Source organism: Puntigrus tetrazona, chromosome 13 (assembly GCF_018831695.1).
Source record: "Puntigrus tetrazona isolate hp1 chromosome 13, ASM1883169v1, whole genome shotgun sequence".
NCBI lineage: Eukaryota > Metazoa > Chordata > Actinopteri > Cypriniformes > Cyprinidae > Puntigrus > Puntigrus tetrazona.
This window is the reverse complement of record NC_056711.1, coordinates 10,611,642-10,634,609: the sequence shown is the minus strand read 5'-3', so window position 1 is coordinate 10,634,609 and position 22,968 is coordinate 10,611,642. Positions and strand designations below refer to the sequence as shown.

Here is a 22,968-nt window from a genome sequence, read left to right as displayed (position 1 = left end):
TTTAGGTTACTATGGTCACTGGTTACTATGGAGCGAAGTATACACAGCAGATTTGACCACAGCCGAGCCTTGAGGTGGTTCATAGATTTATAAAATGCCTATTAATTCACTAGTAATAGTCAGGTATGGTCCGTACGAGTCGTGTGCTATTGTCGAGCATAGAACATTTCGCTTGGACGGTTTACAAGGTAACGTTAAATCATTAAAAACGTGTTCTGAAAAGTTTCTGCCATTCTGTTACATTTGGACAAAGTTAACCGTTTGTAGTAACAATACATGTAACACTATTGTAATTTCCTAGCGCTCCTAAAAGACGACGGCCACCGGTGTGTCCTGGAAAAAACGGATGACTGGAATATAGTAGAGCTCATTGTGAATGGAGAATGCGTTTACACGTGCAACATTACTGACCTTGAGTTTGGTAATTTGCGTCAACATTTTGAAACCTCTGCTTTCTGGATGACAAGAGATGTGATGCTCATGAAATGCCTGTCAAACTCCTCTTTGCTCATAGGGGGTGATGGACGACTGGATGCTCGCTGCCGGGAGGCCGTTGACGCGGTGAGAAACGCGTACTGAACGCCATGTCCACGACGGAACACTAGTATACTACGTACAGAATACTACGAGTGACCAAGAGTGGAACTAGTTGGAGTTATTAACAAGCATCATTCACACAAACTATTTTTTTTTATTACAATACATGCTGAGTTCAAGAGCACGTGAATCTATGTCACGCCGCGTTGCACGTTTGGGCGCCGCCGCCATTTTGAGAGGATCACCCTCTGCTGCAAATGCCGACAATCGCAATTCTGCAGCATGGGTGGCAAAACAGTGGTCGTGTTTTCCACAAGCACTACAGAAAATCTAAATCATGCCCTGAACTCGCGGAGAGGCAGTAGTAGTTTCCTGGACATCAGCTTCACGTTTCTATATAGCTAACGTGGAAACAAAAATGTTGAACATTAATTTTCACTTTGTGTAAAATGTCTTAATTTTTTTCAGATGAGACAAGAAAGCAGATGCTATTATTTCCAGTTTATTTGTCACACTAGAAAAAAAGTGCACTACATTGTAGAATACAATAGTGCAGTAAATAAGTGTGCTGTTATACGTTGCTCATTTTAGCAAATGGAGTAAGTCAGGAAATTAGCATATAGGCTACTACATAATGCATCAATTGAAAAAATTGTAAGGTACAGCATACTATTCTAAACATACCCAAGGTCTTAAAATCTAATGAGCATACTAGATAGACAGTGTTTTCTGGTATGCATAATGCACATGAAGCCAGGACACTTGTCTGTGGAGAGACTTATGTATGTGCACAGGTACATGAAAAATGATAAGACAAAGCAAACATCCATCGTTTGTCAGTGACAGTTTATTGCATTATTGCTGAGAAACGTCTGTCATTTATCACAATCTATCACAGTGAATTTTATTTATGATCATTTTCACGATGAGCAATGCCTAGTTTTTTATATCACACTACAACTAAATCTAATATTTGTTACCCTTTTTAAACATTACATTCACTATAGCAAGTGCCTATCATATGAGTAACATACAGCACAGATTCACGTAAAATCCAGTTAGCTGGATTATTGCTATAGCTGTTTAGTCCTGCTTGAACGACAGTTAATAGTTTAACTACAGGCAGCCACAGAATGATCATGACAGATGACCATGTACAAGTTTCAGTCTTGCTAAAATCCACTACTAATGCAGTTTGCTGATAGAAAGATTACACGGAAAGATATTGCATCAGATACTTGTGCTTATCAGATTGGTGGTTAAAGTAATTGTTTTGTAACTTCCTTTTATTTCTTTCCCAGTGTGTATAGCATTTGAAAGTTGTCATAGACATGTCGACGTTATAAATGTTGTGATTCCCACAAGTACCCTAAAGTCTAAAAAGGAAGCATATTTTTTGGAAGCTACAGAGAATATCGCCACTGCCATAGAGAATATTGTTACTTGTCTACATGCCATCTGTTTGATGTCTCAGGATGAAGCCAAGTGTGACAGTTATGGAAGACAAATAAATAAAAAAATATGAAAATCCGATTACTTGGGACAGATAAGGGATTTCTGGTACAAATTTCTGTTTGCTGTTTTGTGTTCAATTTATCAATTTTCCATACTTTGGCATCATGACCTTATTTAATAAATTGTGCGTTGATACCTGTTATATTTCATTTTAAAATCGAACTTTCACATCTACCACAATAGCATCAAAAATTCCTGCCCTTGAAAGCCTCGAGGTTAAAAGCGGTGTCCAAGAACCTCTTCAGCTCAGCCAGATGAGTGAATTTGTTTCCTGTGGCAGGGGCTGCAGCAGGGTCACGGCCCACATACCTAAAATGAGTGTGAAAGTTTTCGTTTGGTGTATATAAGTTTGATTAGGCCACATCAAACATTTTGTCTAAAGGAACATTTACATTTAGTCACTCAAAAAAACAAATTGGCTAAAAATGTACTCACCCTCAAGCCATCCAAGATGTAGATATGTTTGTTTCTTCAATGGAACAGATTTGGAGAAATTTAGCATTACATCACTGCGAATGGGTGCCGTCAAAATGAGAGTTGAAACTGCTGTTAAAAACATGATAATAATCTGCAAGTAATTCCAGTGAAGCGGAAATCTGTAATCCGGCCAAAATAAGCAAATAATTCATAATGTTTCATCCTATAAAAAAAGTCGACCCCTGTTTTCCTCTCGCCTCATCATCGCCGTCATACTTGTTAAGAACTGTTTTGGACCGTTTTTTGCTTGATCTGCATATTTCTGGAGAAAGCATTATTATGCAAAAAGAACTTGTTTGAAATAAAAGAAAAATCGTAATGAATTTAGTACAAACACGCCGCTTTCTTCTTCACAAGACATTAATTGATGGACTGGAGTTGTTTTTATGGGCTGTTTGGACACTCATTCTGATGGCAACTGATGTCATTTCTCCAAATTTGTTTTGATGAAGAATAATACACATCTTGGATGGGTGAGTAAATATTCAATTCTTAAGTTTTCACTTTTGGGTGAACTATTCCTTTAAAAAGAGACTCACCATATTGGACTCTTGGGGTGCACTGTGAGGAAACGTGGCCTTATGTAATCATAGTAGCCCATATTCTTGTGTTCCTCTTGACACCATATGAGTTCAGCGTTGCTGTACTTTTTGACCTCAGCCTTGATCAGGTCAAAAGGGAAGGGTGATATCTAAGAGGGAAGAATTTGATGGTCATGATTGTAAAAAACGATACACTGTATGCATAAGAAAACTATAATTGGCAACCTGCTCCAATCTGACAATTGCAACATCCGCCTCCAACTTCAACTGGTTTCTCTGTTTTGCTAGCTCATAGTACACTTTTCCAGTGCAAAAGATGACTCTTTTGACTTTTTCCGGGTGTTTGGATGCAGGACCACCATCTGGAATTATCCTTAGGAATTTTGTCCCTGATAAAAGATGAATTAGATATGGCCAAATAATATCCCTAAAAGATGGACGTAATTTAAAGTCTACCAGACCTTTGTACCTGTGATCATCTCATCGAAGCTGGAGCGTGCCTCGGGCAACCTCAGTAAAGACTTTGGTGAGAAAATGATCAGCTGTATAAGAATAGGAAAATGTGGTCAGTCAAACTGTTTTTAATTTAGTTGCATTTAGCCACTTTTACACTTTGAAACTTCGATCTAAGGGAATACAAAAAACAGTAATGAAAACACAGCTGTGAAACCAAGCAAAACAGTAAATTAAGAGCACTTTCATACAAAACAAACAATATCATCCCCAGACGCTCACAGTTTAATTTGCTCAGGAGGAGATTTTCTCATGCTCCACAAACCTTTGTATTTCTCCACCACAGGGAATCACTTCAGACAATTGCAGTGGCACAGAAGCAAAAGAGTGTTGGGACATACGTCAAACTTTCACATAAATTCTAGGTTAAAGCTTAAGTTTATAAAGTCCAATGCAAATGTAGCGCAGTGTACTACATCTTTCAGTGTCCATTTTCACAAAGTTTGTAAGATTTTGAATGTTTCTTAATGGAGTCTCTTATGCTCATCAAGGCTGCATTTATTTGATCAGAAATACACAAAAAAACCCAGTAAGATTCTGATATGATATATGGTTTCTTATTTTAAAACACAAAATTTATTACTGTGATGCAGCTCAGGCTTTACAAAAACTTTTTAATGTATTTTTTATATTTGTAATTTTTTTTTTTTTACTTTTAACACACACACACACACACACTCACACACACACACATTATATATATACAATTTTTAATTTATATTTATATATATTTATATATTATATTTATAATTTTTAATAAAATGCCAAGTTGCACAAGTTTCCAACATTGATTATAAATCATATTAGAATGATTTTTGAAGGATCATGTAACACTGAAGACTGTAATGATGCTGAAAAGTAATCTTTGCTTCACAGCAATAAATTGAACTTTAAAGTATAGACAACTGTTTAAATTGCAATAATTTCTCTCAAAATTGCATTTTATTTTCTGCATTTTAATCAATAGATATAGCCTTAATAAGCATTAGAAAAAGCACTAAAAATCTTTGTGATTCCAATTTTTTCCAAACTCCCAAAAAAGGAAAAAAGTTTTATCTTACTGGCTTTCTGAATGGTAATAAGATTTGCCTTCTAAGCACATGGAAGTAGTTGGCAGGTGTTGAGCAATTGACCACGATCCAATTACAGTCATAGAGCTGCTGGACCTCAAAGTCTCCAGTGAATTCCTTGAATGGGGTAAATAAAGCACAGCTCATTAAAAAATATCACGTCAAAAAATATAAAAATACCCGTAATGTGTCAAAGTAAAAACTTCTTTAAAAAACATAATTCTATCATATTTAAATAGATTAATCTTTATTAATACATTATATACATTATTATATAAGGTGTGATTTTATCTATTAAGAGGAGACCGACTGTTTTTGTCAGTCACCTGTTTAATGATCACGTCTTGTAAATCATCAATCAGGCTTGTAATTAGTACCATTCTTGTCACCCCAATGCCCTGCCACTGTAACTGACATATTGCTCGACTGAAAGGAAAGCAGTATTAACAAGAACTATATTAAGCATCAAACAAATTGGTAATCAGTGAAGTGTGTCCATTTCAAACTACCTGTGGCCATTCAGCATGAGGCATGGCAGGAAGGGCCACTTACCGGATAGCGATCAGGGTCGTCCTTGCTCATCTGCAGGAAGCGCTCGGGCCGTGCTGACGAGTGCTCCGGGCCCTGCTCATTAGTGCAAACACACCAGCGCTAATGAGTGTAGGTCTATCAAACGCCACACTAAGCTAAAGAATTATAGCCTCATGTATTGGCTCAGACCAAACTTGAGTCATCATTATTGATCTTAGCACAGTTATTCTGCCTTTGAGTCAAGGAAAGGACTAAAAAAGGTTTTACCCTTTTTTAGGGTAAGGTTTATCTCTGCAGGAAATTAGATTCAGTGGTCAACAGGACTGTTATGATCTACATAACTGGCTCTAAAAATAGCATTTGCTTTGGTATGGTCTAATAGGGCAAAGGAAGAAATAACTAAAATAATAAAGTTATGTGATATTTATTCTGCTGTCTTGTGTGTTTTCAATGACATGCTACTGAAACTTATGTACTGTAAAAAGATATGCAAATCTGTTGAGAAAAAACCATTGCCATTCTTTTTTTTTTTTTTTTTTTGAAAGAACTCTTATGTTTACCAAGGCTGCTTTTATTAGATTAAAATGCAGTAAAAACTATAATATTGACAAATGTTATTGCAATTGGAGTAATGGTGTTGAAAATTCAGCTTTGTCATCACAGGAATAAACTACATTTTGAAATATATTCTATATAAAAACAGTCATTTTACATTTTAGATTTCAGAACTGTATTTTTGATCAAATAAATGCAGCCTTGCATAAGAGCATAAGAAAAATCATACAATCATAATTAGTCCAAACTTTTGATCAGTAGTGTGCAACACGTACTAATATATAACAGAGCATGTCATTAGCAGACTCACCATTCCCTCCATCCCATGAGGCAACAGTAAAACGATGCCATTGTGGCGGACCCACTTGGCCTGGCCTGCAGTGATGAACTGGTCTATGATGCACTGGGCAGTGTTTTGAAAGTCACCAAACTGAGCCTCCCAGCAAACCAGGGCATTAGGACTAGCCATGGCAAAACCCAGCTCAAACCCTAAGCAACATGAACATGTGTTAGAATGCTTGGATATAAAATACTGCTGCAAAAAAGCTTCTCATTTTGGATTTTGTTCTGTAAAGGCTGGTCATTTCTAGAGGTAATTTTACAGATATCAAAAACTGACACTTTCTTTTCTTGTGCATACTGCATAATGCAAACTGAGCAGGTGTTTCTTACCCAAAACTCCATATTCAGACAGGGAGCTGTTGCACACTGTGTAGAGAGCCTGGTTCGGCCACAGGTGGTTCATTGGAATACAGAAGCGCTTATCAACTTCCTGATCGTGCAAGACGTGGTGACGGTGACTGCCAAGACATCAAACACACAATTTACACAACATTTAGAATAATATAATTTCGTAAACACCTATTCGATATATATTACTTAGCGAAGGATCATATGAGGACTGGAGTAATGGAGAAAAAAAAAATTATATATATTACTAACTTCAAATATTTGATTGAGTGTGTGTGTGTGTGTGTGTATATATATATATATATATGTGTGTGTGTGTGTGTGTGTGTGTGTGTGTGCTGTGTGTAAACATAAAGTAAAATAACACCTTACAGATTTGTTTTCTTAAGATGTAATGTCAGAGGCACTCTAACTCTTTATGTCCTATCAGTATGAGAGATCAGGGGCGGCAGTGGATTTCAGACAGGAGATGTGATTCATTTTGCTGGCTAACTCTGATGTGATGTTCAAACCAGCCATCAGACCCAGTGCAATTAGACAATCTTTAAACTCCTTTAAATATCACAGTAATAATGTCCTGGGCTGGCCGTCCAGACTTGCAATGAGGACATAGACATTACATAACATTTAAATACAGTATTAAGCTGGGTGATTCACATTTGACAAACACAAGCTCCGCTGATAGATAATGTTGTGAAATGGAGAATGTAACCACAAGGAATGTGTTCAGGCTAATTGGGGTCTGTCTGCCACGCTCATTTAATCACAAATGTAAATCAAAACGGGCTCTTTAAGCTAAAGTGTCCTGTCTCTGTGGGCTAGCTCTGGAAACACAGAGAATCTGGGGAGTAAACAGTTTCCACAGTGCATCAGCTGTGTGTTAGATTCATCAATCAAGGGACCAGAGCACAGTACTCAGAGCATTCCCAAACACAGTAGACTGAATCAATTACTCATAGCCATTAACTCCCTGAGTAACAAGCAGAACCAGCAGACTGGAGCACACCAATATGTTCATTCCCAGAGCCTTTGCATGCGAAGAAAAGATAGCAGACAATCTACTTTGATAAAAAGGCTCATATCACACAGAAGCTACTTTGCTGACGTCTTTTCACTTGCGTTTTACCTTCATTATGTTCTAAGCAAAGCATAAAACTGTCTAGTGTAGCCTATTGAAAGGAAAAAAGTGAATACGTAAATAATGCCAGTTGCGGAGTGATGAATTCAGCTCCTCGGATGTCTTTAGAGTGTACTATTTCAAACAAACCTGAAATACCTCGCTCATGACAGTAACTAACAGACATGGGATTATGTGTCTGCGCTGCTGTGGGGGGACATAAAACGGGTTTCCTTCAGAAGCAGTACCGTGACGGCACCATGTGGGTATCTCTCAGAGGACCTTGCGTGTGTGACAAGCTGACGTCATTTGTCAATGTGTTGACATTTTAGTTTTAATGGAGCCATAAGGTAGAAAATATATACATGGTTATTTTTAGTTACAGGAATCTAGTCACTTTAGGAATGGAAAGTGGCTCAATGCGAGAAATCACACTGTTTAGAAAATATATAGCAATAACTGATGGTCTTCCATGACTGCATGTGCTGAACTTCCACTTTTTGCTTTGTTCATACATCATAAAACAGAAAAAGGGAGCAGCTACGGTACTTTTCATGAAACGGATTGACTGTCTTACCTAAATGTTCCTCTTTCCACATCTTGTCCACTGAGTCTCACGTGAATGCCATCCTTCAGCAAAGAGCCGAAGGCCAAGTACTCTGCCAGAGCCCAGTCCACCGTTCGCTTCACAACCATATCTGCTCTGCCTCGAAGGATACGTGACAAGCCTGAAATAACACAGATACAGAACATATAGGAAAACACTAATTCGTATCTGTTGTTGTGTGATACTTAAATGCAATTCACTAGAAACCTAAAGTTGGTCAGCTTTGATGTTTGCTTGACAAAGTCCTGCTGGATAGATAAGCTAGACAGCAGCAGGTTTCATTGGAAGTCCAACAGGAAATGTCAATGACTGATTGTCTGTTCCCAGTTTGGTGGATGAGTAATATTAAAAAAATGTTTTTAGAAAAAGCAAAACGTCTTAAAAATGTACAAAAGATTTTAAAGCAAACAGAAGTAACCTAGTTGCTTTTTTTAGTTTTATTTACACACACAGAGACATATTTATCTGTATTTTGATTTATGATAAACATTGATTTTAATGGTAAACATCTTTATTTTTAGACATTTTTTTGTGAAAGAAAATGCATCAGGGACCATTTAAGTTTTTCTTTAAAAAAAGTGTATTTCTTGTGTGATGCCAATAAAATCAATATTTATTTATTTATTTTTACTGAAAAAAAAATGACCAATAACTTTATACCAAACTGTATCAGACGAAAAAAATCACCTGAAAGATCAATTTTAGAATGACTCAAAGCAAAGCTATGCCTGGTTTTTCATACACAATTTCTCATCGGAATAAAGCACTGTATAAGATAAATATGTTTGCCGGTGGGCTGACTTGATGCTTTGAGGTAGTTGTGCTTAGAGGCAGGCAATAAACAGAGTTTAGCTGGAGGGCTATGGTGGTTAGGGTGATTTAGCAGAATTTAAAGCAGCCAGATTGAAGTCGGCTCTTTAAGTGCAATGGTCCCATAGTGCAACTCCATCAATCCACTATAGCTCCCCTGTGTCCGCTGTTCAGTGAAAGAAAATTATGACCCATGTGGAGCAATGAGACTTTCCCATATCAGAAGTCTGAGGATCATCTGTCAGGGTTTCTTGATGTTCCACACCATTACCACCATCATCCTGCAATGCTTTGATGTCAGTTTTCAGTGTTTTGTCCCTAGTGGTTAAAGCTTAACAGTACATAAGATATAATCTAGTTGATGAACTGACTGCTGAGAACAGCCTCTGGGACTCCATAGCAATAATTAAAGTGATAGTTCAAGAAAAAGTGAAAATTCAGTCAACATTTACTCCCTCTCATGTCTTTTTAAACCTTGTATAACTCGCTGTCTTCCGTGGAATGCACTTTCACTTTTTTCCGAAAAGGCAATAGTAATCAATTTTAATTACAGATTAAAATTACAGATGTTTATTTTATTAAACAAAAAATATATAAATGAAGCTGTCATATAGCATCTGAAGATTTTAAAATATAAAAATATAACCAATAATTGTATGGAGTTTAAAAGGCCCCTTCCACCAATTATACAATAGTTGTAGTTTGAGCTTTTTCAGTTTTTGAACCTACAACCTTTCAGTTGCCAGCCTAGATTTCTACCCACTGGGATACTTATATGGAATTTTGAATGGAAATTGTGGCTTCAACACTGCAACATCTAAATTAAATTCTAAAATACATGACACTCACCGCTGTGAATTGCAAAATCCTTCAGAGGGACTGAACTGGCTAGCTCGCCAATGTGCTTGAGCACCTCTTCATTTAGTCCAGTGAAAGGACAGCTCATGCTCTTTGGCTCTCCATCTGGTTTAAAGAAGTCTTAAACACAAAACAAAGCACATATCACCACCAGAGGATCTAAATCAGTGGTGTTCAACCAATGGGCCTTAGCAAACTTTAAAAGGAGCCTAAAGAGGACTTTATTTCAAATAAGACAGAACAAGCATTAAAATCTATTTACACAGTCTTGAAAACCTGGATATTCAAGGTAGTGTGTTTTCTAGACCTGGAAATATAGAGAGAATATAGACTTTGTTTTTATAAAATATTAATTTATTTTACTGACCAGAAATTGTAAGTAAAAATATTTTGTTTAACTTTTTTCATAACGAATGAACTAAATTATCGAATTGAATCGAACACTGAACCGACTGGTGTTGAATAATGATACTATTGTCTCACTACAGCTACTCTATGGAAGATTTTGGATTTGCCTCAAGTTTGTTTCATTGATTCTGTTATTTTCCTGATAAATAATGTTAAGCTCTATAAAAAATGGAGTCAAAAAGGTTGAGAAAATCTGACCTTGTATGTTCACTGAAACACTTAGCCTCTATAGTCTGTAGTATGTACCTGGCCATGGAGAGTCAAGCCAGTGGCGGATGTGTAGGATCTTCTCATCTTTGGAGCTGGTGTACGCCTCCTCACAGATCTTGTCATATTTAGCAACTTCCTCCTGAAAACAATTCACAATACAGCGCTAGCCTGCCATCCACTATATTCATCAAAAAAGCCAGACACATGACACATTTGTGACAAATTATTAATTAATGATTCATGGCACCTATGTGCTACGGCGTAAAGAAAACAGCAAGATTCCAGTCACAATTTATTCTCTAAGTGAAATCCCCTGAGCTATGTCAGCGAGTGAAGAGTGACAGGGATGCAGTTGTAAATAAAACGAGCTGTCGCCGGGCGAGACAAGGTGTCAGCTATCCGCACTGGAGGGATGGTTTGGTCCGACGATTGTGGTTTCTACGGCGACACAAATCTGAGGGTGGTTGGGAGGGGAGGGGAGGCTAGCTCTGAGCCCAGGGAGCGAGAGCCCGGGTCAGCGGGTGAAGTATGAAACGTGTCATCGGCAGAGCGAATAGACATTGGCTGAGGATCTGAACGCAGCCTCTATCAATTGTCAGGAAACAATACACAAACGGCACAGGAAACCCATCGCTCCCTAATAGGCCAAGAAAACAACAGCTGTGGGAAAGATGCTTTAGATGAGTTAAAAAGGTCAATTAGGATGACCTGTGGGAGGAACAACAGCAGGTGGACATTTTCACTTTACATAATGACACAGTAATGAGATTTCCATAGAGTGAGACACAAACCTCAAACTCTTGCAGTGTTACAACTCCCTCAGAGATGAGTTTGTCGGCGTACTTCTTCAGCACATGTTCCTGTTTGCGGATCTGCTTGTACATGAGGGGTTGAGTGAACATGGGTTCATCCATCTCATTATGTCCAAACCGCCGGTAACACACCTATAAAATGCACCAGTAACATCAATAGATGTGTATTAACATGCAAAATCTGTATCATTAATCAACCAAACAATTTCCATTGTATAAAATAACACTATTTCCACTTATACCTAAGATTAAATGTCTATCCTTATTTAAACTGATGTTTTTTCTACATATTTAACAGTGACAAATGAAAGTTAAATTCATATATTTTAGATGTTGTTTAACTCATAAGTGAGTTTTTTTAAATGCATTTCATCAGTGCTCAAAATATGTCACTAGGCTGTGCCACTCAGGATCATGTGATCGCAAACGCAAGCCTAAATTACTTTCTTAAAAGTGATCAGCACATAAACCTTAAAAAATATATTAACTGTAAGAGAATATCGGCATCCGCATCACAACAATGTGGTTAGAACCTGGAATCATAGCACAAACACAAATATACACAAATATATTTTTGATGAATTATCATTGAAGGAATGAGCTCTCTGACCCTGCATATGCAACAAGGAAACTAACACGTTCAAGGCCGTAAAAGGTAGTAAAGACATCATTAAAATAGTCCATGTGATGTCAGTGGTTCAGTCTTCATTTTATGATGCTATGGCCAGTGTTGGGGTAGCGCCTCACAAGTAATGCGAGTAACGTAATCAGATTACTTTTTCAAGTAACTAGTAAAGTAACATATTACTTTTTCATTTACAAGAGTCTCTTTTTTCAAATAAGAAGTTACTTTAGTTCTAGAACAAATGTGAACATGCATTAACTCACTTAACCTCTAAACATTTTTGGAATAAATGGAAACAGTTTCAGAATACTTCAAAATGAACAAAAACAGTGAAATGCAATTCAGAATGACTCAAATTTACTTTCCCTTCAACATGAGTCTTATTCATTTCACATTTGATGTAAAAGCAAACAAGATTAAAAAAGTAACACAAAAGTGTCTCTTCAGTTTGTATTCTTATGAGCTTTAGTAGTGAGGACTCAGTGAAAGGTTTTGTAACAATTTAAGAAATTAAGGAAAATATAATGTAACCTAAGTCATGAAAACAGAGGCAATGTTAAAAGTTAAAAAAAAAAAAAAAAAAACTATTTTCAAAAAAATATTCCTTCTATATTCCAGACTATTCCTTTAAATATCTGTCCATGGAGCCCTGAAATACCATCATAGACCATTGTTTGACATCCCTGGGTATATAAAAAAAGATTCTTGAACTAGGATAACAGATCTTTAGTTGTGCAATCGAGCAGTCCTTTTCAGTAAGAGATTTATTGTAACATTCAGTGATATTTTCAGTGATATGTAGGATGTCTTCACAGTATTTACCAGGTCTATCACAACATCCTTGTTGAAAGTATTTCTCCATTCTGAAGCAACCTTACAAACATACATCACAGCCTCTGGGTCATCAGCGTTGACATGGAAGATGGGTGCGTTGACTACTCGAGCCACATCCGTTGGGTAGGGAGAGGAACGCGCCATTCGGGGATCTGTGGTGAATCCAATCTGGCAACATCAGATAACACTCATCAATCTACAATGTACTAAAAGGTCAAAGGTTAAGATTTAGCCAGGTTTTAAGTCGATTCTAATAGGAAAAGCTGATGTCTGATGTTAACCTGATTATTGACCACAACATGGATGGTGCCATGAGTGGTATATGAAGGCAGTTCACTGAGATGGAAGGTTTCGTAGACAACTCCCTGACCAGCAAAAGCAGCGTCACCATGCATTAAAATAGACATCACCTGCAAAGAAAGGAACTGATGACTTAAAACAGTAAAAAATCTAATCTTTCAACATTTTAAACACAGCAGAATATGTGGTTCTATTTTACAGTGGCTCATCTTAAAAGACAAACTAAAGATAAATTTAGTACCCGCTTTCCTTCAGTGTCTCCTCTGTAAAACTGCTCTGCCTTGGTCTTGCCCTGAACGACAGGATCTACTGCCTCTAGATGAGAGGGGTTTGCCATCAGAGACAATGTGATATTCTTATCTGTTTCCCTGTTTATCCGCTCATGGTACATCCCCAAGTGATATTTCACATCTCCTGAACCCTGAACAAAATTAAAGTGTGAAATGTACACCAGAAGCGCAATAAGAGAACGAGACCGAAATGGAAATAATTTTCATCAGGTGAAATTGTATTACCTCATCTGCAGCCTCAAGTTTGGGATCGAACTGACAGAATATCTGATCCAGATCTTTGCGAACTACATTGGCCAGGACGTTTAGTCGGCCTCTGTGTGAATCAGACCTTGTGTTATTATTGCTAGGGTGAATTCATAAGAGCAGAGTGATATTGAATGGAGGAGGTTTTGGACGTACCTGTGAGGCATTCCCATAATTACACTTTCTATACCAGCTTCACTGGATTTGTCAATGATCATCTTCAGGGCAGGGATGAGAACCTCACAGCCTTCCAAACCAAAGCGTTTCTCTGAAGACCATTTGCGAGCAAGAAAATCCTCAAACCTAGAACAATGAATCAGGTCCATCATAAAAATACCTTTATTGTCAGCTTTACTTTACTAAATTAAAAAGAAGAAATAAAATGCAGTTTGATTCCAATATAAAAATAGGTTTAAGCATGGAGAAATAATCAGGAAAACATCACAAATGCAGCACTTTATTATAAAGATATGCACCGTGTTGAGCGAACCAGCCTGGCCAGCAAAGTCCTCTTCTCTCCGTGGGAAAACGTCATGATTCCTGGAGTTTCAAACTTCTGGCGGATCCACTGGCACTGCTCCATATTGTTGATGAACATGAATTCCACTCCGGTATGACCACAGTATGATGTCTGGAACATCATCCGAGCAAATTCTATTTAACCTTTCATTCATTAATGCGTTCATTTTAGAAGGTTAATTAAACATCAACATAATATAAGCAATGAGCTTGTCTTATTTGCTCCAATTACATCCTTTCATTTTAGCTAGTCAGTGTTGTATCTGAATCAATTGAAGCACAAAACCAGCTAATGAGGAATGAAGGAAGAGTGTTTCGACTCAAATACTGGGTGATATCAGATTAATCCAGCATCTACCCACCTCAAGTCTGTGTATGATTTCTCTCAGTGGGAGTGTGCTTTCATTTCCCCCAATAAATGTGGTTAGTGGCAACTGAAATGATTTATCCAGATCAGATTCTTCCAAGCCATAGGATCCTAAAGATTAAAGAGAAGAAGCATATTAAACAAAAAAAGCAGCATAAAAATACTGTAATGAATGTTAAGATGTTCCTTCAATGTTCTTTTTAAACCAAATATGTTTGTTTGAAATATTTTAATATTCATGAAAAACATACAGTATATCATAAAATACTATTATTCATTTAAACACCAAAAAAACGTTTTCTGAATTATACTGTACACAGTATCACAGTACAACAGCCATGACTTGAAGAATGCAGTCACAAAAATGGATGTGATTGATTTATTGACTGAATCTGATTCAAACAACCTCCTTACAAGACTTTTTTTGTGAATCTTTTTTCAATGACTCACTAAAAAGTCATTTATTCACAATTCGGACACCATAGCTTGTGCTTGCAGGAAACACTGCCACAAGCTCAAGTGCCTTTTTTTTTTACCTTTTCAGACAACTGATGGACTAGAAGTCTTTCATTTACAATGGAGAGTAGTATGGGAGCTGGTGGAAGTCAGTTCATGCTTGTATGTGTTTTTTTTAGATGTGATTTGAGCTTCTTAATAAAATGATAAGATTAGTAATAAAAACCAAGCGAGTCATTATTTTCAGACAAACTGGAGATTATTTACTTTGTGCGGGTATACTCATGCTTTTATTATTCATTAATTTTACCATGGGGAATAAACTGAGAGTAACGGCTGTTTCACAAATCAGTTTTTAAAACAATATATCTGAAAAAATGTAAAACACATAAGGACAGACACAAACTTTTCTAGATTTGAAATTAATGTAGCACATTTTTATTTTTTGACACATTTTCAACCATTTAGTCACAGCCTAGAGCCCTGATATGTAAATTCTAACTAACATCATTACCAATTTCATGGTTAGTTACACCCCCAAACGGCGAAAGAAAACCAGGCAATCATAGTAGGTTGTAAAAGCTTCCTGTTGATAACACCGGGGTCTATCAGTAAGACTGTGTCTCCTCAAGAGAGGAGCACACACAAGAGGAGACAGGTGCAAATGTAATTAAAGCCACCGTATAGATAAAGAGAAATGATACATCGTACCGAAATTAAGAGCCTCTGGTACACTACAAGTCCTCATTAGCTGCACAGAGGATATAAGAAAAGCTCTGACAAAACCGGACCCGACCGACGCAGTGAGAGCGTATACTGAGGTAAAGGAGGCATGTTTTGAGAGGTCTTCTCACCGGCTATTACTCTCTCTTTTTCGATCTGTTGTGAGAACATGTCCTACATCCTTCTACTCTGGCGACACTAAAGGCAATAGGACCCGACAGGAGCAAAGGGGAAGATTTATGGGCCTTTATCTCAGATAACATTAACCTGTGCTTGCGATTGAGTCTGGGGCATAGCTCTCCCTTCCAGCCCCTGTCGCTGTCTGAGACCGGAGAATCTGTAATGGGCGAATGAGGAATTGTTTGCTGACCACTTACACGGCTACAGCGCCTAAAAGCGGACACATACGCACTCCCCCCCCCCCTTTCCATTAATCGAGCGCTATGAGTCACCAAATAACCAAAACGCAAGCAGAAGAGTTACTAAACTTCGTTACAGTAATCTTGATCCTTATATAATATGAAGTGCTATCAGCTCTGATTATGAGATTGGGAAAGCAACTTCCAATGGTCTTCGGAAGCCCTGAGCTAAAATGAAAAGACTGATCTAAAAGATTAAACGGAGAATCTTAGAAATAGCACGGCATTGGGTTTTATGTGCACAGAATCAATATATTCTATACATTCAGCATATTTAATGGTTAATATTTCGCATTTTAATGATACGGGGGTCACTGTTTGTCATTTGATGAATGGTCTAATAACTGGAAGTCCTCACTTTGCAATGAAAGTGTTTTTTTTCAGTCGGCTCCGACAATCTAATTTTCCTTTCATAATTAAAAAGGAGATGTATGCAGCGGATGGATGCAGCTTTGTTGCTACAGTGACGTATAAACACAGTGGCTGGGGTTGGCAAGGTCAGCCACCAATTACATTAGACACAGCTCCGGTAGCTTGCGCTGCCTTGTGTAACGCAAGACAAAACTGCAACGCTGATGCTAGATTAAATAATACACTAAGATAAAGATATTATGAATAAAAATATAAAAAACAAATATCGTTTTAAAAGCCTGAAATCTGTGGGTCAATGACATAAGAGTCCACAATAAAGGAAATAATAATAATAGTACATTTTTAAAAAACGTTCTTAAAATATATTGTTGGCATTCATGTTAATTTCATATGAATTTGAAAAAAAAAAAACTTTCAAAATTCAATTTAATGACTTTAAAAATGTATAATAATAATTTTACAACCTGAACGAACATATATACATATAACTAACAGCTCTCTCTCTCTCTCTCTCTCTCTCTCTCTATATATATATATATATATATATATATATATATATATATATATATATATCATAAAAAGAAAACAACATGTATGATTTGCATTCTTAATGACCCGGCAAAAGTTTACATTGTCATGTCATTTAATCTGTAAAATGCAATATACTTAGCAGTAATTAGGAGTTTGTATTCAAAGAGAAGTGTATTAATCAGCAGCTCCAGTATTGAATGGTGCTGAGGGGCAGGCTAACAAAGAATAATAACAAAAACACTCTTAAGGATGAGCCCCAAGCAAGGAACTAAGTCAGCATTTACTGGATGTTTTCATAACAAAGAGCCTTCTTAAAGTAGGACACTGAAAGGAATTGAGTGTTTATCAGAATCATGTTAAATATGCTAAATAGATATCTCACCAAGCTTGTCAATCGATGTGATTAAATCTGAGGGAACGAAGGAATCCAGATCGGCAGTGAGAATGCCAAGAGGGTCCAGCCTGGCCACATGGTGACCGCGTACCTAAAGTGAGCAAAACGCATATGATTGAATGTGACTTGCATCTCCATAAGCACAGGAAAACAAGAACCCGAAGCAAGACTGAGCCAGGAAGCTCATTCCCTCAACTAGAGGATATCTGACCCACACAAATATGAACCAGCGTGACACATGACTAACAAATCTCACTAGGATTCACAATAAGTTGAACATACAATCCCAACAGGCTGGGAACAGGAGATGGAAAGAAAATGCTGCCTTTGCCAAAAGACAAAATTTAATAAATCCCTATGATACTTCATCTAATTAATTAGAGGAAGCAGGGAAAATGTTGCCACCTGTTTTGATTCAAGCAATCTCTTTGATATTTTCATTTTCAAAAGGGAAAAAAGCTAGTCTAATTAGGCTAGAATTAATCACGTGATTTGCATAACTACACAGGGACACTATAAAATGTACGGATGTACAGGCCGTCTTTGATTTGCTGCAGTCCAGCGCCAGTGTTGGAGAATATGATTTGATTATTTTTATCAAAATAATTTATTGTGTATCAGATTCTCTCAACTGAAGAAAAAAAAAAAAACAGAAATTTGCTTGTCTCTAATCTTCAGTATGAAAGACTATCCACACCGAGAACACTAAGTATAATAACATCTACACTAATAGATGGAAAATTGATGTTTAACATAAGTGAAAAAACTATTTTTGTTATTGTTATAGCTGTGGTGTAGACTTTACTGGCTATCATCATAGTTATCATTGGTGGTTAAACGGAAGAGTTCATCCAAATATGATATTCAGCTGAAAATCGACTTTAAGATGGGCATCCAAGCTGTAGACGTGTTTATTTCTTAAACAGAACAGATTTGTAGACATTGTTCATTACATCAGTTGCTCACAAAGGTTAAATGTGTGCCGTCAGAATAAGAGTTCAAGCAGCTGATGAAAACATCATAATAATTCCCAGAACTCAGTTCATCAACGAACGCCTCGTGAAATGAAAATCTTTGTGTTTGTTTGTAAGACTACAGTGATGATACATTTCTCCAAATCTGTTCAGATGGGGGAAAACACTCATCTACATCTTGGATAGCCTAAAGGTGAATCCAACTTCAGCTAATTTTCATTCTTGAGTAATCTACTGCTTTACCGCAGAGCTCTTTACTTTACCTGATAGGCTCTTATAAGAGTGTGGACTGCCAAATGATCCTCCACCACCTTCTCTGACATGGCAGGTGTCTGGGACATGGCTCGGCCCTGAAGCAGCGCAGACAGACGCTTCTCTCCAGTCTCCTCTGAACTGCTGGCTTGGGCATTACGAAAGTACGCATCCCAAGACTGTTGCATTTCAAAAGATCACATTTTTTTTAGTAATTCACAACAAAAAGCTATAGGGTCATCTGATGTTAACATTTATTCTCACTCTAATGTCACTTAAATTCAATGCAACTGTTTAACTTGGAAAATGTCCAAACTGTTTATTTTCTCTAGTCCCCATCATTTTTATGAAATGTTCTTCTAAAATTAGCATTTTATCAGGCTCTTATATTTATTTCATTTTAAGTGCATAGATAGGGACATACACACTGCCATGAGAGTAAAAGTACTGAACCTAAACACAGGAGCCTGATAGAAATGCTCATTTTAGGTGAAAATTTCTGATGTAAACCTGACTTATTTTTGTCGGCAAATTAAAATCATTAAAGAATTATTCAAATATAGTATTTAATTTAAACTAAATAAACTAAACATAAACTGAAGCTAAAAAATACATTTATAAAAATGAAAACATTCAAATGATAACATCAAACAAAGAAAAAGTAAAAATTTAATTATAGTGAAAATGACTAAAATGCAACAAAAATGCTAAAATCTTAACAATTAAAATGAAAGTAACAAAGAAAAAGTTTATTAAAAAAATCATAATTTTTTTTATTAAAATAAACATTTTAAAATATGAACAAAATATAATACATTTTAACTTATTTAAAAAAAAGGGCAAAAGGGATTTACAGATTGGAATTGTAACAAAACATATAAGAAACATTTTTGCATCGCAGTGCACTGATTAGCGAGCACAGTAGGTTTCTGAACCATGGAGTGTCTTTAGTAGCTAGATGTTCACAGCACCTCATGAACATTTTTGTGATCCTCCAGCCAAGCGTAGTACATCTCCACGACATAGCTGGAGCTGCAGGCCGCCAATGAGGGCTCGGCAGCCCCGCTCGAACAGTTACGACGTGGGTCAAAAACTCGCCTCCCTGTCCCCACGTGCCCCCTCATCCATTGGCTGCTGCTTCTTAGAGCACCAGCCAGGGACCTCAGCTGACTCATGTCTGAAAAACTTTATAAATAACAGAAAGCTATTATGGCAGATTTAATCAACACATCCGTTCTTGGAAGGTCTTGATTTTTGTTTTTTTGTTTTTTAACCTGAAAACGCCACCTTATAAACTGGTCAGTGGTGATTTAGCCACCCTGTTATGATGTTCACCTACGCCACTTGTTGGTTAGTCTAGTTGACAAGCATGGTACGATAAGTGAAGATAGTCAACCAGTGTGGTCTTTCTGGTCTTGAATTTAAGCAGGCCGGTTGTATGTGGTGGTAGGGCGACCTGCTTTATGCAGAGAATTAATTATAATAATCTAAGAGTGTAATGTAATGATATTTTACAAAAGTTGCAGTTAAAATGGCTACTATTAATTTCTTTAAAAGGGAGAAATATTAAAACAAAACTGAACCTGTCCTGCACCTTTAAAAACATCCGCGAGTGCGTTTTATGCCCTTATGGATAGAATACTATAACATACTGCGCATAAAAATGATGCTCTATCTATAGCTTAGCTTCAAGTATGAAAAGAGCTTTTAAATAGAGCTCGACCTTCATCTCCCACTATTCAATGACAAATTGATCCGGACAACATAAAAGCCCGTTTCCAGTCACATTTCTGAGATGCAAATATATCAGCGGACAGTCGTAAAGATGCATCGATTGGACGATTGGTTCCAGCTTTTACGCGCCTAGGTTATATGTTTCTATTCGCGCGACACACGTAACGGCGTCCACGTAGCTCTTCCTCTACGTCATAACAAATATATTTCACCTTGACTGCAGGCAGATGAAGACGGTCCCGCTCGAGGTCAAACGCGGTCTGTCGTTCGATTCAGGCTGGAGTTTGTTTTCTCTGTCCTATAATCTCTCCGACGTCAATCCGTCCCGTAATCCGCCTGCACGCGCTGAACGCGGAACTGCAGTCGGTCACTTTGCTCTAAACTGCAGCATTAAAAAAATAACACCTGGTTTAGTCATCATTTCTTTGACTTCTGATCTTTGTGTGTAGTTCTGCTGTTACATAGCCTAGCATTATTATTATTATTATTATTATTTTTTTTTTTACGTTGCTACGCTATGAACTACTTCATACTTATGGGCATACGTTAAATTTACCACAATTGCTTTAATAGGCACAATAAATAATGCAGAAAACAGTTGTATAGAAAGGGTCAGATATAACCAACCTACATATGAGAGTGAGGATGCCTTGGAAATTGCAGGAGCCTAACCATAATGTGATTAAAGGGGACAATTATTAAACAAAGTGGCCTAATTATTAAGCAAAACTATTACAATCATTACAAAACAGACCAATATAAATCATTATATATCAAGAAATTATATATATATATATATATATATATATATATATATATATATATATATATATATATATATATATATATATATATATATTATATATATTATATTTTATACATTTTAAATTTTGTTTTCTATTTTGATGCTGGACGGTTGTAAAGAACATTTCACTGCATGTCGTACCATGTATGTATGTGTATGTGACAAATAAAATTTGAATTTGTGTGTGTGTGTGCACGCATATATACACGCACACAATTTTTATTTTAATAGAACGGTAAACCAAAACCATTAACAATCATTATTGAAGAGCTAAGTGACTCACGAGATTCATGCTGAAAATTGACACTGGAAAAAAAATGCGTGGCTCCTTCACTTCCTACCATGCTTTTAATGCACTTTTAATAAAGGTTAAACAGTAATTAACAGACAAGCATAAACACCGGCAACCCTGCGTTTAAAATTCAATGAAATATTTATAAAAATGACTTCAAATTAAGTTGTGCCAAAGCTTAATGAGAACATTGATATTTTCAGTAACCTCTGATTCTTAATCACATTAGACAATTACGCTTTCCTAATTTTCTGAGGGATTGTGCAGAATTCACTTGACCACGCGGTTTCAGTCATCTAGATTGATGGTCTTTATGTTGGTGGATTTTACAGTCGGAGCTAATTGCCTTCCCTCCCCCTCAGTTCCTCAAAACTAGTTTCATCACTCTTAGCGGCCAACAACCAGAAAAAATAAAACATTGCCATTAATCATCACTGGGCTGCTATCATGCTCGTTTCAAAAGTAAAACAGGCATGATTAAAATACAGCATTAAGAGAATGCCAAATGCATTATTTTCAGGATCAAAGCGTTATGTGTGACCTTTTTATGCGTGGAAAAATATACTATCATTCAACATAAAGATACTGACATTAGCGGTAGTCTGCACATTTGTACCATAAGGAGCAGCATTCATGCTATAAGCAAAAAAAAAAGTGCTGTATAACAGCAGAATATTACAAGATGCCATATGAGCCACAGGTTCATATCGTGGTGCTGTTATACATGCCATTATAACAAAACCTCTACATTTGTCCCTCTCTGTTCTCGATCAGTGCCATAATCAAATCTCTAGATTGGAGGACCGTCAGAGCAAAAAGCGTCTTATAACCGAGCATAAGTAAGGTCATGCAATTATAAGTGAAAATGCCATTTTGGTGCTCTCTGACTTCAGCTCTCGAAACAGATGGAGCTGAGAGCCTTCCTTAGCAGGGATCTTATTAAAGCCAGCCGTCATTTAAAAAAAGAAATATAATTTGATACTTCCATGCTCACAATTTCATTCTTCATGAAACAAATGTTGACAAGAATGTAATGCTTCTTAACTCATTTCATTGACATTTAAATTTCTATTAAAGTCTGGCTCTTTATTGACCCCAGTATTTGAAAAAAAAAAAACATGGGGATAGTGAATCTGTAATAAAACAATATTTAATGGTTATGGAACCATCTTTTCGTAGCCAAGTGGCACTTCTGTTCTGGGTTGAACGGATGAAAACCTTTAAGAGCATTTAAGGTTGATTAGGAACAGTCATGATGACAAAAGATGGTGATCAAAAGAGGTCAGTTAGGTCAAACTAGAACTACAATTTATGGATCTAACACGGTCCAGTTAAGCAGCATTGTACACAAGTAAGGTGTACACATGCTGGACAAATCCAAGCTACAATCTATTTAGCAAAAATCTGTGTTCATATGGCATTTCAAAAAGAACATTTAGATATTTCAGCTGGCATCTCAACCGAAATGTAAATGCAAAAGATACATTGTAAAAATAAATCTTAAACCTTGCAATGATGTAGCATGGCAAAGACTGAAAGGATTGTTTTTCACTGCGACGACTTTGATAGATAGCATTGACTTT

General features: G+C 36.8%; 2 protein-coding genes across 3 annotated transcripts; one reads left to right on the top strand and one right to left on the bottom strand.

Moving 5' to 3' along the window:
* Positions 1–49: 49 nt before the first annotated feature.
* Positions 50–1,218, top strand: c13h10orf53 (chromosome 13 C10orf53 homolog). Its single transcript, XM_043254518.1, has 3 exons — positions 50–188; positions 302–421; positions 515–1,218. Exons 1-3 carry the CDS (start codon positions 95–97, stop codon positions 577–579), a joined length of 279 nt encoding a protein of 92 aa, XP_043110453.1. The 5' UTR covers positions 50–94; the 3' UTR covers positions 580–1,218.
* Positions 1,219–1,366: 148 nt separating this feature from the next.
* ogdhl (oxoglutarate dehydrogenase L) lies at positions 1,367–20,671 on the bottom strand. 2 transcript variants are annotated; one of them, XM_043254516.1, is made up of 23 exons: positions 20,501–20,671; positions 19,526–19,739; positions 18,566–18,733; positions 17,317–17,419; positions 14,429–14,544; positions 14,024–14,178; positions 13,704–13,850; positions 13,527–13,617; positions 13,253–13,432; positions 12,993–13,121; positions 12,700–12,879; positions 11,232–11,384; positions 10,477–10,579; positions 9,814–9,942; positions 8,125–8,275; positions 6,413–6,540; positions 6,051–6,229; positions 5,207–5,278; positions 4,646–4,771; positions 3,541–3,613; positions 3,297–3,460; positions 3,069–3,220; positions 1,367–2,361 (listed from the first exon to the last, which is right to left on the bottom strand). In XM_043254516.1, exons 2-23 carry the CDS (start codon positions 19,727–19,729, stop codon positions 2,238–2,240), a joined length of 3,027 nt encoding a protein of 1,008 aa, XP_043110451.1. In that variant the 5' UTR covers positions 19,730–19,739; positions 20,501–20,671; the 3' UTR covers positions 1,367–2,237. The 2 variants fall into 2 exon arrangements, with proteins under 2 accessions (XP_043110451.1, XP_043110452.1); XM_043254517.1 differs by lacking the exon at positions 19,526–19,739 and having other exon boundaries at positions 20,501–20,670.
* Between the last annotated feature and the right edge of the window lie 2,297 nt (positions 20,672–22,968).